The sequence below is a fragment of the Artemia sp. Qi Xiang Cuo genome, chromosome 12 (assembly GCF_049724085.1).
Source record: "Artemia sp. Qi Xiang Cuo chromosome 12, ASM4972408v1, whole genome shotgun sequence".
Classification (NCBI taxonomy): domain Eukaryota; kingdom Metazoa; phylum Arthropoda; class Branchiopoda; order Anostraca; family Artemiidae; genus Artemia; species Artemia sp. Qi Xiang Cuo.
This window is the reverse complement of record NC_142805.1, coordinates 59,820,893-59,836,938: the sequence shown is the minus strand read 5'-3', so window position 1 is coordinate 59,836,938 and position 16,046 is coordinate 59,820,893. Positions and strand designations below refer to the sequence as shown.

General features: G+C 36.5%; 2 protein-coding genes across 2 annotated transcripts in view; one reads left to right on the top strand and one right to left on the bottom strand.

Moving 5' to 3' along the window:
• Positions 1–16,046, bottom strand: part of LOC148946351 (rab3 GTPase-activating protein catalytic subunit-like) — a 242,629-nt gene that overhangs the window by 145,622 nt on the left and 80,961 nt on the right. The window lies entirely within an intron of this gene.
• LOC148946353 (uncharacterized) lies at positions 12,162–15,708 on the top strand. Its single transcript, XM_089098215.1, has 2 exons — positions 12,162–12,212; positions 15,202–15,708. Exon 2 carries the CDS (start codon positions 15,202–15,204, stop codon positions 15,706–15,708), a length of 507 nt encoding a protein of 168 aa, XP_088954341.1. The 5' UTR covers positions 12,162–12,212.

Genomic DNA, 16,046 nt, shown 5'->3' with positions numbered 1-16,046 from the left:
TTTCATAAAGAAAGACTTAAAAGAAATGGGAAATTCCTGGGAGGGTGTAAAAAGGGAGGCTTTGAATAGCTCAGGATGGAGAAGGAACATGCGTAGCTGTGTTGGCTGCAGGCGAATTGGTGCTGCGGTGAGTTGTTAGTAGTAGTAGTAGTAGTAGAATCTGAAAATTAGTGTCAGTCTACTAGTAATTCCACTGAGATCAAGGGCATCATCCGCTTAAGCATCTACTGAAATACGACCCTAATGGACCCTAATAGGCAGGTATGAACAAAGTTCCAAAGCTGCCAGTAGCAGAATTCGACAGAATTTCAAAAGCTGCGGACACTTGAGCAGCACGACTTGTGTTTTGACAGCTTTTCTTTGAGCAAAAAGTATTTTTATATGTAAAAATGGTATTTTCAGACAAAATCTGCCAACAAATTTGAAACTGCTAAGTAGCATTGTTACTTTGCTACCCCACTTTTTCCATGACGGCTAATAGGATGCATTTGGTTTTTCCAACTATAACAATTTACATCAATAGTCGAATCGAATAATTTTTTTTCTCAAGCGAAGGTTTTAAGCATCATCCTTAAGCTAAATTTGGATATTTTGTCTTTTTGGCAATTAAGGCAATATCCCGGCTATTGCCTATTAATATTGCAGAATTAAGGCAATATTACAGGACAGTTTTATTCCAGAAGAGGAGAAAAAGGGGGTTGTCTGCTGTTTTGATAAAAGCTGTTATTACAGAACTATTTACCTTAGGCATCTTAGATATGGTAGAAACATTTCGTTATCACAGGCTTCATTTTCTAACTATTTTTAAGAGTGCAAAAAAGGGTATATCTAATTTAGAAAAAATTTGAAAAATTTGTCATATAATGTTTTTTTTTATTGATTCATTTTCTTACTAGCAGTGGATTAACTGATGAGATCACCTCCTAATAAAATAATTCACTTTTATTGCATTTAAGTCTATTAGTCTCAAAAAACTGCTGACGAATTTTAATCCTAATGCATAATATTTCTGCAACAACAAGGGTTTCAGTTCCAAGTATCCAGTGTCAGCTTTTCTTTTGAAATAAAAAATCAACATTTTGAAGTAACCAGATCTCTACTGTTTTCCTCTTAGAAATTTGAATTTGATCTAGCATTCCCACAATTTTTATTATATTTGACAACACAGACGATTTCTTTTTATACAAGACAACCCATACAATCGACATTTATTTCGAATATTTCGATGTATATTCGAATTGATCTGTTAGTTTTCTAGCATACTTGCTTTTGTTTTGTTAAATATACCAGCAGGAACAAATGTATATTTATTAATTTGCTGAAATATAGTTTATGAGCTTAGTTTAAGACCCCCTTAGGTTTATTTAGATTGTTTTCTGGATAAAGTTTGTACTAAAACATATTAAAAACTATTGGTACTTGTGCATAATTCAGTACACACTCGAGAATTTGTTTCATAGATTATGAACAAGCGTTTGATTCAGCAGATAGAAGAGTTTTAGCGAAGGTCCTATTCTTGTATGGCATACCAAACAAGTACATTAAAGGGGTTAATATTATGTGCAAGAATAATATTGCTGCAGTTAAGGTAGGAAACGAGGCTAGTCGTTGGTTTGGTTTTGAATCAGAAGTTGAGGAGGTTTGTGTTCTATCCCAGCTTAATGAGTCATATTGATGGACTTTGTCCTAAGAAACACGGCAAAGGCAGTGGGAGAGCATTGAATCAAATGGAGATAAAAAAAAAACTATCCTACAGTTAGATTACGCAGATGATTTGAGTAACCTAAATAAAAATGTTAGCAAAATGAAGGAATTGTTGGAGGTTTTGAGAGTTCAGGGTATAAGAACAGGGTTTAAAAATAATATTAGGAAGCCTGAGTCGCTTTGACAAGCAATAAATAAAGGTAAAATAGCTGATGTTGGGTAACGTGGAGATGGATTAATTGGATAGCTTCACTTGCCTAGGTAATATTATTAGTAAAGATGGTGGATGCAATGAAGAAGTAAAGAGTAAAATAGTCAAGGCCCAGGGTGTTTTTCCACGGTTGAAAAAAGTTTGGAAGAATAGAAAGATAAGTCTGTGGATCAAGATTAAGATATTGGAAGCCACAGTAACGACAATGGTCGAGTATGGTTCTGAAGCATGTGCGCATCAGAAGACGCAGGAGGATTTGTTAGATGTTTCCCAAAGAAATGGTCTTAGGATAATTTTGAGTACCCGTTTGACGGACCGTATAGCAATAGGCTGTACGAAAAATGTGGCTCTATTCCTCTTACTAGGGCTATAATGAGAGAAGGGTTGATATGCCATGGACAAACTTTACGGATAAAGGATGACAGATTGCCGAAGATCGTTCTTTTTGGCCATCTATCTAGGGCCAAACTAAAACAGGTTGTTCCCGAATGAGGTGGGTAGAGATCATAAGAAACTATTTAAAAGAGATAGGAACTTATTGGGAAGGAATAAAGAGTGAAGTTTTGAATAGACTGAGGCTGACGAGAAGTGTGTGTTGTTAGTAGTAGCAGTAATCTGTGCAGGAGAATTTTTACAAAAACTATAAGAAAACTCAAGTTGATGTATTTTAAACCTGCAAACTTTCCACTTCCTCTGTCTTCTTGTACATGCTGCATACGTGTCCCTAAAGTAAGTTGGAAACGAATAAGACATTTTCATGGACTTGACTCCACTGGCTCAGAAGCGCGTCTCTGAAAACCCATCAACTCCGTCCCCTTGTCCCCAAATTAGAAATCCCTGTTTAACACTCTCTTCAAAAGGTGGCTATGAGTTGGTCTTGGAGGTTACCAGGTCCATATTCTGCCTCCGGTTAGACATATAGAAAGTTAAAGCGGTGAAGGAGAAAGGTTTTTGATTGGCTATGGGGCCATTCTGTTACAAAAATCATACAAACTGAAAACCATTCCTCGTTTTCGATTCAAACAAGATGTAACATGCGAATGTTTCCATATCTATCACCAATCGTACAGATTGAAAACAGTTATATGATTCTTTTCAAAAAAGGCGCCATATGTTAAAAACTTGGTACGCACTACCATTCTGCTGAAAACTTGTCACTGTAAGGGCCGAAAAGGGGTGATGAAAGGTATAGATTCAAAAGACGTCCAGAATGCCCACCTTTATTCTAAAAAGCTGGTGATTAGACCGAGGAGTGTTTTTGGAGGGGCGTGGTACTTTGGTCCTCTAATCATGCAGATTGAAAAATTCTTCCGCATGACTTTATTTAAACAAGACGCAAACTTTCTATCTTTGTGTTAAAAGCTGGTTGTGGGAGGGGCTCGCTTTTTAACAGCCATTACCTAATTTCTTCCGGTGTGTACCACACAAAAAATGTTGTCAGCTTCTCAACACTTTCAAAAGGGTGTACTTTATAAACGAATTGCTGTACAGAAACATAGACCCCAATTCAACTCAGACAACTCTTCAAGGGGTGTTGATTCGAATTAAAAAGAAAATCGTATCTCTACTGCTACTATTACAAACAACTCACTGCAGCACGAATTCACCAGAGGCCAACAAAGCTACGCTTGTTTTCTCTCATAGATAAAATTGTGTCTCTACTGCTACTATTACAAACAGCTCACTGCAGCACAAAGCCACCAGAGGCCGACAAAGCTATACCTGCTGTCTCTCATAGATATAATTGTGTCTCACATAGATCAGAAATTTATTTTCGTACCGTCAGACAACATTCTAATATCACTAGTAAGAAAAGAGCGAAGGTAAACTCCCAATTTCTTTAGTGATGAAGGCATTCTTAAATGTATGTGATTGTGTTCATTTAAGTCCTCAAAACAGGAAATGAAATACACAAAAGGCTTATGAAATTAAATGGCCGCACCTCCAGAGCCCAGGGAAAATGTTTCGTTTTTGAATTGCGAAATTTTTAATGCTCAAAGAAATTACTTTCGCAATGTGACCAGGGAATTGACACACCTTACGTAGTTGTAGATTCAAATCTAGCTTCGATTTAAAACTGCCTGCTGTTTGCTTGAACGAACTTTCCAGTTACAAAGCATAAACACCATCGAAAGGAACAAAAGCTGGAGGGAACAACTTCAGATAGTCCTGTCTGATGTAGACTATAAGACTCCACTTTAAGTGACAAACTGTTATCCCTGGCTCAAGAAAATATGACCCCTGAGCAAAACCGTAATTTTTGCTCTTGCTCGTTTCCCCAGATCATAATTTTTGGCCCCTGGTAAAGAATTATAGGTAAATTTCCAAAAGGTAATATTATATTCATCAATCCAGCCAGAGCAGGCACACACACAAAGTTTTTAGCATGAGGGCAATATTTTTTTTTGGGGGGGGGGGGAGAGGACAATATAAAAAGAACACATTTTGTTTGATAATTTGAATTAAAAGTGTCACGAAATTAAATAAAATTTATGAATTCAGGGGCCTAAGTCCCGTTCAAGGCACTCTACACTGGTACGAAAAGCTCCGTCCAAGTAAATATTTGTCGCTAAAACCCCTATTTGAAATAAACATTTGCATCAAGGAGGCACACTTGTCTCTCTTTAAAGAGGCGACCCACCACAATGTTAAGCGATTTCCGGTCCTAGCGGTCGCAGAGAGACGGCGGAGATCACGTTTTGTATCCTAAGCTCAAACTAAGTAACATACAAAATTTCACCCCCCCCCTCCGACGTTATCTTCATGGGGGAAAATGGGCTGGAAGTTTCGACTCTCCCAACACAGCCCCCATATAACGTTGTTCGATCAGACTGAAATTTAGAGGATGAGCTTTCCTAGGGCCTGGGAACTCATCCTCGAAATTTCAGCTCAATCCGATCACTCCTTCCCTGTTTTCCAAAAACAAAATATAGCCACTTAATGTTCATCAAATTATTTTTTTATCTGACACGCCTACAGGCCACAGTTGGCAACGGATCCGGGTGAATAAGGACTAATTCGAAGCGGAATTCGACCTGTTAGGGAATGGGAGATTTTCAGACCGAAAAAATTATCCCCCCAATTTACATTTACGAACAACCTCGTTTTCCTATAAGAGCTCATGTTAATTTTTCCCACCACAGCCCCCCTTTAACGTTGTCCGATCGAGCTGAAATTTAGAGAATAAGTTTTCCTAGGGCCTGGGAGCTTATCTTCAAAATTTCAGCTCATTCCGATCACTCCTTCCCTGTTTTTCAAAAACCAAATATAAAGTTATTTTTTTTTAGACACGCCTACAGGCCACAGTTGGCAACGGATCCGGGTGAATGAGGACTCAGTCGAAGCGGAATTCAACCTGTTAGGGTCTTTTGACATTTTCAGACCGAAAAAATTATCCCCCGAATTTACATTTACGAAAAACCTCGTTTTCCTCTCCGGGCCCATGTTAATTTTTAAAATTTTTAAAAGAAAAATATTTCATTATTAAATTAGATCAAAATAGTCCTCTTAACCTGACAAGACCAACTGCAAGCTTCCAAAAACTCCAGCTCTTTCCCAGAAGAGACTTTGACAAAAAAAACCGTTGGGTTTTTTTCTGTTGCCGAGCCAATAAAAATAACTAAACAAGCCTCTGTTAGTACAGTGGTCAGTATACCTGTCTGTCAGGCGGAAGACCTGTCTTCGATTCCCCGTCATAGTAATTTTTTTATATATTAAATTTAAAGTAGTATCTTTTAAATTTAAAGTTTAAAAAAGAAACTCAGTTTCTTTTTTAAATCCAATCTATTAAATCCTTCGGCTCAACAGGCGTCTCCAGAAGAATATCACATTCGGCCTTCAGCTTACAGGTAAGTCTCCACTGCTTTGATAACAAGCCGTATACCCGCATGCTCGAAGAAAAGTTGAAAAAAGAAAATCTTACTGTGCATTTGATTTGAGTATTCAGGAATTCAAAGCCTTAACAAAAGAATCTTCAAAAGCGGGGAGTTTGGGGGGCGGCAGCCCCCTCAACTTTAACTCCGGACACGATCAGTTAACAGTTAGTCAAGCAATAATAAGTAATAAACTGTACAAAAACGTGCAGAAATTATTTGAAAAAAACTACGTTTTCTAAAGAGTTAAAGAGGCTGAGTCAAAAGTTCGAACCTTAAAACGAACAGGGATTAGGAGGTACTGTTGGGGGGCTGCCGCCCCTCAAACCCCCCGCTTTTGCAGCCTTTAAAAAAAAACAAGTTTTTTAAACTGAAAGTAAGGAGCGACATTAAAACTTAAAACGAACAGAAATTATTCCGTATATGAAAGGGGTTGTCCCCTCCTCAACGCCTCGCTCTTTATGCTAAAGTTTTTTATTGTTTAACAAAAATAAAGTTGTGAGAAAGTCAAACGTTAGCGTAAAGAGCGAGGCGTTGAGGAGGGGACATCCCCTTTCATATACGGAATAATTTCTGTTCGTTATAAGTTTTAATGTCGCTCCTTACTTTCAGTTTAAAAACTTGTTTTTTTTATTTAAAGGCTCCAAAAGCAGGGTGTTTGGGGGGCGGTAGACCCCCAACTGAACCTCCTAATCCCTCTACGTTTTAAGGTTCGAACTTGTGACTCAGCCTCTTTAACTCTTTAGAAAACTTAAGATTTTTTTCAAATAATACGGGTAAGGATCTGATGCTACTCAATGAGTTTTCAACACAGTGATTGATTATGTTAAGGATCAAACTAAAAACCGGCTGCCTTTCGGACTAAAGTATTTCTATAGAGCGGCCAATTAACAGATTGCAGCTTCGCAGGAGATATTGCCCTGACATTCAGTCCTGCAGCTGAGTTCGAAGAAGCCCTCAAAACACTGTCGGAAGAAGTGCTGAAAGTGGGACTAAATATTAGCTGGCAGAAAACAAAATAATGATCGTTGACCCGGGAGGTAACACCAAAATCACCAGCATTCAATGTATCAGAAAACTCTGTTGATCACGGACAACGACAAAATTGTAACGGAAGTTCAGTCACGCATCTTTAAAGCCACGTCAATCTTGGCGCGATTATATCGTTCTGTGTAGTTAAAGCCCAACGTCAGACAATGAATAAAAATGTGAATCTGCAACATTACTGTAAATCAAGTTCTTCTCTACAGTGATGAGACTCGGCCGTCTGATGCTCATACGCGTTTCTGATACCATATATGTAGTTTAAAGAAAGTTCTTCAGCCACATTGAAGGGACTACATAGTACGACTTGGTTTCAAATACCCAACTACTGGTACAAACAAATCAGCCCCCAACTCTCGCCAATACATCGTAGAGCCCTATGGTGATTCAGCCATTTAGTCCGTATGCCAGCCGAAATACCCGCCGCTAGCACTCTATTAAATTTTTAACCCTTTGTACATGGCTGGAGGCACTCCCACGGAAGGCCCAGGTTCACATGCAGAGATAGCCTTACCCAGTACCTCTCCATGATTGATACTGATCCCCAAGAAACAGTCACGCTTGCACAGGACCGTTCGGACTAGAGGCGAAGACTCACGTCTCTCTTTCTACGCTGGATCCCCAGAAGGAGTAATGAGTCAAGACTCCAAGATCACCCTGTGCCATCACTGGGTCAGAGACCCACATTTTTCGTAAAACCCAGATTAAGTCCCTACCACATTCTGGCAATAAACTAAAATCAGCGGCAGAGCAGCAGAGGGAAAAAAAAAGAACAAAACCATGGTATTATTATTATTATTATTCATTTATTGCCCGTTAAGAAAAGTACATAGACGGAGTAATCCCTAAAGTAACAAAAAGATAAAGAAAAAAAAAACACATGCACACATCGCAAATCCAAATATATCACAAAAAAAAAATCATTACATACATTACGTTAATACAAACAAACTATTGTGCAAGGCCGTACCCGGGATTTTTGTTCTGAGGGGGTTTTACTCAAAGATTTTTTTCAGGGGGGGGGGGGGTTTACACGAAAAAAAACCCTCAAAAAACGCATTTAAAATTTGTCTATATCCATTTTTGTTACATTTTTACGTGTCAAAAAAACATTTGGGGAGGGGTTCAAACCCCCCTAACCACCCCCCCTCTGGGTACGGCCTTGCTATTGTGAACAAATTGATGACCATGGATGATTAAACTTACTTTGAAAACGGGATAGAGATTTATTAATGCTAATATTAGGGTCAGCTAGCTTATACACATTAATAATTTCACGGTTTCTTGTCCAAGGGGGCAAATGTAAAAGACATTTAGCAAATCTGAAGAAGATTGATCGTAGGTGCTTTTTATCTGTAACTGAAAAGAATTTCTTGAAAGGAGCAATGTAAAGCAGACGTGGAAGGGCTTTTTTCTTCACGAGGGCTTTTTTTTATTTTTGCTGATCGTTTGTTGATTGTGTTTGCTGATAGCAATTTTCTTCAACCTAGTTGAAAGTTCTGGAAATTAGGTCTTTGAGGATGACAATCCCCCCCCCCCGGGCAGGGGTTGTAAGTTATGCCCTGGGAGCATGTAAGGTTTTTATTGAAAGCGTTAGCTTAGGAACTTCAGAACAGCTCATTTGATTGGCAATAAAAAAGGCTAGTGCCTTTTTTAATGGTTTAAAAGGGTGAGAGGGCAACTAACTCGTTTCTCGCGGTCAACATTTGCCACAACTTATATACCCAATACTGTGAGTTATCCATTTTATTTAAAGTAGTTGAAAATTCTGCAAATTAGGTATTTGAAGATGACAAACCACTTACCGCCCTCAGGGAGAGGGTTGTGATTTATGCTCTTGGGGCATATAAGATGTTTATTGAAAGCGTTGTCGTAGAAACTCAGAAAGGGCTCATTCGATTAGAAATTGAAAGGGATAGTGCCTTTTTTAATAGTCAAAAGTGATTGGAAGGCTTGACATTTTTATAGTAAAGATCGATGTAGGTACAATATATATTTTTTTTTTCTTTTTTTTTTGTTTAGACCAGGGCACTTCGCATCGAAGGATTTGTCTTAAAAACTTCTAAAAGGGCTCATTTGATCGAAAATATAAAAGGCTAATGCCCTTTTTAATAGTCGAAAATGATTGGAGGGCAACTAGTCACCTTCCCACGCCCACCCTCCCATTTGCCCATTAAGTTTAAAAAATAAATGTTTCCATAAGATTAAATAAAAATGCACTGTATTAATTCTAATTACCAATAAGGTATCTCAGCAGTATCTTAAGAACGACTGAGGGTATGATGTTCAAACTTTTGGGGCTACATCTGCTCTTAAAATTTAACCAAATCAAAATAGCGTAAGTGTATCCAAGCTATCAAAGAAAGTAAACAGATTTTTTTTGCGAATGGTATCAAGTTTTCTATTTCAGGTTACCTAGAGGAGGTATGAAACTAAATTAAACACTACTATTTGTGTCCAGATTTTTAAAAGAGTGTATGTTGTTAAAAATTTCTGAAAATGTTTCTCCGGCATACAAATAGCAGGCCAAACTATAAAGTCTTAAAAAAAGGAAAAGATTTAAAGAATTATTTTCTTTTTCCCTGAAAAGACTATGTCAATATAAAACGAACAGAAATTAATTAAAAAACTTTTTCCACAAAATAAGTTTTTCAAAGAAAAGTAAAGAACTCTATTAAACTGAAAAAGAGCAAAAATAAAATCAAATAATCTACAAAGCGTGAAACTACCACAAATCAGCATCGATAAATAAAGGAAACCCAAAACGAACAGAAATTACAATAAATAACCGAGTCAAACTCAAAACGAGCAGAAATTAACTTGAGTACAGCTAACAAACCCTTTGCCTTCCCAAGGCCCGAACATATTTTGCACTTTCTGAAAAAAATACAAATGAATGTACATTGTCAGTTTAATATTAATACACTGATATTTAGTAATCAAAATGTGAATATTATTTAATTTATTAAAGTTACATAAGTGAAAACATTTGTATTTTTTTGCACTAAAGTGCAAATTATGTTCTGGCCTTGGGAAGGCATAAGGATTTTGAGCCCTGCTCATGTTAATTTCTGCTCGGTTTTAGTTTGACTCGGTTATTTCTTTTAATTTATGTTAGGGATGGGTTTCATTTATTTATCGATGCTGATTTGTGGCAGTTTCACGCTTGGTCTCATTTTTGTTTTAATCGAGTTCTTTACTTTTGTTTGAAAAACTTATTTTGTGGAAAAAGTTGTTTTTTAATTAATTGACTAAGAAAAATCCCTTATGATGAACTTCTTAAATTGGGCAAGAAACTATCGATTCCTTTTCAGTAAAAAACAGAAACAAAGAGAAAACATTTTGACAGTGAGGAGTGTCTAAAAGGCAAGGCCGTATCCAGGGGGGGTTACCCGGTTTGAAGCCCCCCCGAAATTTTTGACCGACTCGAAAATAAGTCGAAAATTAGTAAAACCTAGGTAAAAATCAGTAAAATTAGTCGAAAACTGAGTCAAAAATTAGTACCCCCCCCCCCAAAAAAAAAAGTCAAAAATTAGTAAAACCCTCCCTGAACAAAAATCCTGGATACGGCCCTGCTAAAAGGGATCCCTAGATTAACGACAACTGTTTATGATTGATGTAGTAATTCTATATTTAAATATTAATATATTTTGTAAAAAAAATAAGTGGATCCCACTTAATTAACTAATATAACTATAAATTGTATATAGACCTTGGCCATTTTCGCCATGTTTTTTATGGAGCATATTTATGTCAGTCCATTCCTTCAACGTTTAATTTTTTAAACAAATAATAAGCCAAAGCTCTATATGAAGTGCGCGAACAGAAGGTAGGAGGGCAATCTCTCAAAATTTAACTATTTTTACAGTTTCCCATTATTCCTAATATTTTCAATTCACTTTTTTTGCAGTTTGACAAATCTGCCCTCCTCCTCAAGATCCAAAATTACCCGATATAAAATTCTACCTAACTGCATGAACCCATCTGCAGTCTATACCCGGATATAAATCCACTCCAATTCTTCAGGCACACATTTAAAAATTCTTATTCTGTGATTTCTCCTGGTTTCCAAATAAATAATATATACATATAATGTCTTGTTTTAACTCGTATTTTTTTTTACATTTTTAAAATAAAACCAACTTGGAAATTATATGTTTATAATATATTATATTTTTAATTCGTATTTAATTTTAGACACGATATTATACATATTCATTATTTGGATATTCATAAAGATTCGATTTTATACACGACATATACATATCTATATATTCATATGTATTTTTAATCCGTTTTTTCCATGATGTGACCTTGAAACGTGCCCAGCAAACGTGGTTGCTACCCTGCAGGAGTGCAGCTTAAAGTAAAACTAGCAAATAGGTTACTCCCAGTCAAAGGCGTATCCAGGATTTTGTTTTGTGGGGGGGGGGGCACAAAAAATACTTTTAAAAGCGCATACAAATTTGTTTATATGCATTTTCGTTACATTTTTATGAGTCAGGCAAAAATTTTGGGAGGAGGGATTCAAGCCCGGTAATCACCCCTGGATATGGCCTTACTCCACAGAAACACGGGAGGTCCTCGGACCCCCCCCCCCCGCATCAAAACTTACATAAATATACGTTTTTCCACATTGTCTTATTTAAAATGAAAGAGTGTATGTTCCCAGTACTTTCATGATTTTTCGTTCAGTGTGAGTTTTAAGGCAAATTGTAATACCTTTTTTCTTTCAATTCAACAAAAGCACTAACCTGAGTGGAATTCGAATTAGTGACCAAAACGAAAAGGCATCTCTGAAATTTCGGGTTTTATAGACTTTTAAAGGAGACCTATGAATACTTCGGGATAATATCCTTTTTCACATTTTAAGCAAAAATATGCCAAAACCACTTGAATGTCATTTAGTCGTAGGTCACGGAAATGTTCTAAAATAATTTAAAGGAACTTTTTTACTTTTTAATGAAGATATAGTATTTTTCAAAATCTAAGGGATGTGACTATTTTCGATTTAAAAAAAAAATGAAGAAACCAAAAAATCGTACTTTTCAAAATCTAGGGGCGATGGGAGCAAGAATCTGTATACGTGCTTACTACCCTGTCCCTCTTAATTTCAGAGTTAATTTTTCGTTTTTTAATAGATTTTAAATAGAGCAGTAGATGAAATTATACAAGGTAGATGTAATAATTCAAAAAAGATGTCTAAGTTAAACTTGGACTGAATATTCAATTTCTCCTGAGATTACAACACGACACATGATTAACATAATTTAGACATAACTGAAAAATAAAAAAAATGATTACTAGGGCAGTTGGCCTATTGTTTAACTATCAGATTTACCTAATAGTTTAATTTTGGATATTACTGAGTTTGCAACAAGGTAATTTTGACTAGCTTTAGTTCCAATTATTTTTTCTCATCGAATTTTAAGCCTCCTGTCGTACGACACAAGAATTCATTCCTGGTTTGAAAGGAGTGGGAATCAAATAAGAAAATCCATAAAAATATATGAAGGATATAGGGAATATAAGTTATTATATCAATTAGGTGACATCATGAAATGGATCATTTTATTAATTTGGAAAATAAAATGATTAAAGGATACAAGGCTATATAGTTTGGTGATATCCAAATTAAAACATATAGAGTAGATCACCAATTCCTAGGGGCCTCTATTGGAGGGGGTATCTACCCCATCTATCATGAAAATACATTTGGGGGAGGGGGGGGGGTCATTGAAAAATTGTTTTTTGGTTTTCACAGTCTGGAGATATCACGGAATGGCTAGGGCCCAAAGCCCACTGCGTGTGTGCAATATAGGATACTGCAGCTTTAGAACATTAATCTTCTAGTGACATTGGCAAGCTATTATTGACAAGGTGTGGCGTCAATTGCGGAAAGGGTGGCATTTGCTCCCGCCTCCTAGTTTTGAATGAAAGAAATGGTCATTCCCACCTTGAAAAATAAAATTTTACCGACCCCACAACATTTCCGTGAACTGACAGCACTGTAGAGACCTGTTTTTAAGACATAACTGCAAAACATCAAAGCAGTTTTCAACTTTAACAAACTAAATCCGGAATTAAATGTTTGAAAGAAAATTTTACTTCAACTGTCAAATGTATTTCCACTGCAAAATAAGGCTTTCACCGAGAAAAATAATTTAGTAGGGGAGGTTCACGAAGCCAGACCAGTACTATACGGAGACCCCCTCCCACAAAGTTCAGTCCTAGTTGTGCACCTGTAATGAATTTTTCTCTTCCGAGAACATAAAAAGTAGGAAGGGTGGCTCTGGGTACATCCCTACCCCCCAAAATACTATTACTTACACTGTTTTCCATAAAATATACTTATGATTCTACAAGCAAACGTACACCCCCTCCCCTCCTCCTCAAAACAGGGAGGGGCAAAGATGCATATGCAGGGGGGGGGGTCAAGCCCAACCTCCCAAAAAAATTCTTAAACTTCTGGGCACTTCCTATTCAAATTAAAAAATTATTTTTTATTGCTCCCCCTTCTCAAAATTCCCGGGCCTGGATTTCTCAAAATACTGCTTAGCTTATAGGGGTATTTTATTTTTGGAGAGCAACAGATTTGTAAGCTGCTCATTTTGATAAAACAAATAGCAGTGTTAAATGGCCAACGTCAGAACGCTGGTGAACATTCTTCATATGTCCTCATTATTTTATTCGGCTTACAAGATCAAATATCAAAGACCTGATTTTCAAATATTAAAACTGACATTCATGAGTATGATATTTGTCAAACAGTTCGTAGTAAAGAACTGTAAGTAAGGAGCGATATCAGAAGCATTTTTTTAAGCCAATTCCAAATATATATAATTCATTGAGTTTAATGTTATTCATCAAGAGCTACAACCCTGTGAAAATTTGCCCAATTTTCGAAAAAGGGGCAAAACATCCTAAAAAAATCAAGTGATCTTAATGAAAATCAGACCATGAGATTCAGCATATCGGAAGAAGTTCCTAGTTCCTATCTACAAAAATGTGGAACTTTTTATTTTTGCAGAAGAAAAGGCACGGCTACGTGTTTATTTGATTGTATTTTTTGATAGCATCGAACCAGTAGTCCTAAAAGATCGGAAGAGATCTCATTCAAACGGAAATCACAAGTTCTAGTGTCCTGTTTAATTGACCAAAAAGATTGGAGGCAGCTTAACCCGCCTCCCCCTCCCATGCCATTTCCCCCACAAAGACATCCAATTAAAATTTCAAGATAGCCATTTGACTCAGCATAGTTGAAAGGTTCAGTAACTATGCTTCTGGTGATACTACGGCCCTCCATATTCCCCGAGGAAAGGGCTGTAAATTTTTTGCCCATATTGTTCACATATAGTATTTGTTATTGGGAAATAAAACGAACAGAAATTATTACACGTACGAGGGGGGTTCTCTTCCTCAACCCACACTCCTTACGCTGAAATTTGAACTTTTGTTCTGATCCTTTAGGAAAGACTGCTCAAACACAAGGGTCGTTGATTATAAATTAGAAGTATTTTTTAGAGAGCTTTAGGACTTTAGCGTAAAGAGCGAGGGCTGAGGAGCGACCGGCTCCTCATATACAGAATAATTTCTGTTCGTTTTAAGTTGCAAGGTATTTACATCTCACACTAGGAACGGTAGCTATTTATTGTTTGAAAAACAACCACCTGACGCAGTCTTTGCCATTAAGTCTTACAAGCAGACTTATTAGTAAAAAGTATGGACCGCTCAGGGTAACTGTCGCACATTTGTACTTTTGGTTGCACTGCTTTGATCACGTAGGTCCTGTCGCATGCACAATAATCGCAAGTGAAGCGTGAAAACATTCCTTTTTTGTCCAAACACATTTACCAGATATTCAAAAATATTTAAAGCAAATTTTAAAACGAAGATTCTAGAGCCATTCTAGGACGATTTTCTATATCATGACCACCCACGCTTCAGCGGTGTCAATCCAGGAGAATTTGGGGGGAGGGCAAAATTTGTTTTTTTTTTTTTTAATTTACCTGTTCTCCCTTTTTCAATGAACATACAAAAAAGGCATTTTTCAACAAAATACAGCCAAAAAGATGTTTAGTCAAGGGGGGGGGGGTACACCCAGCCCCTTTGGTGCCACTGCCATGCTTTCATTTTTGGTCTTGAAAAATTTTCATATTTACAAGAAGCAGGGAAGTTTTTTTTTACTTTCGAGTGGATATGGCGGATTTGGAGATAAACACATTTTTTCGAAACTTTTTTAAAACATTTTTGTTAATGACTACATTTTACATTCCTCTTTTTATTATTTTCCTTTACTTTATTTAACTATGCTTTCCTGTTTTTATTAATTTCCTTTTTATGAGTGTTACATTCCTTTTTATTTTTCAGATGTCAGCCCAGGAAAATGCAGTTTCCAGTGAATCATTCGAAACCAGTCAAGGATCTTTCAGATATCATCCGCTAATTGTTGTCCCACCCATATTTCCACATTATGAGAATTCACCGATCCCAAAACTTCTGGCTCCAATACCGATGATAGAAAGAGCGTTACCTATAATACCGCTAACCGTCGTTGTTGTGATAGTTGTCGCTGGAGCTATAGGAGGGGTTGTTGTTGGTATTATTGGTGGCATTGCTCGACTTATACGCGGCAAAAAGCGAAACAATCGGCAAAGATATAAGAATGCATATTATGGCTATCACAATCATACTAAGAGCTATAATTCAATGCCACTACAAAGGAAATTCCACAAAAAAGAGGAAAAGATGGAGGAAAGCAGACGAGTTTCACGTGAGCTTTCTGGTCGGCCTTTGTCCCTGCTTCATTTTCTTGACACTTGGACAGAAAGACTTATCAAGTCCTTTAATTTGAATGACGGAATTTTTGACATATAATTTCGTTAAAATATGTTTTTTTTTATTTATTTTGTTCATTAAATTTGAGTGTTATTCTTGACTTTGCCAAAGAATATTTGTTTTTGATACTACATTAGGAAGTCATTAAGGTAGACGTTACCAGGGCGGTATCCAGGGGGGGGGGTTACTGGGTCTATATATATATATATATATATATATATATATATATATATATATATATATATATATATATATATATATATATATATATATATATATATATATATATATATATATATATATATATATATATATATGCATAATATGATACTAAGTGGAAGTTTGATCGTCGTCTGTTGGCCCAGGTGTACAATGCT

What these genes read in the sequence shown, in the direction of transcription:
- LOC148946353 (XM_089098215.1), top strand. Translation starts at nt 15,202, where the DNA reads ATGTCAGCCCAGGAAAATGCAGTTTCCAGTGAATCATTCGAAACCAGT.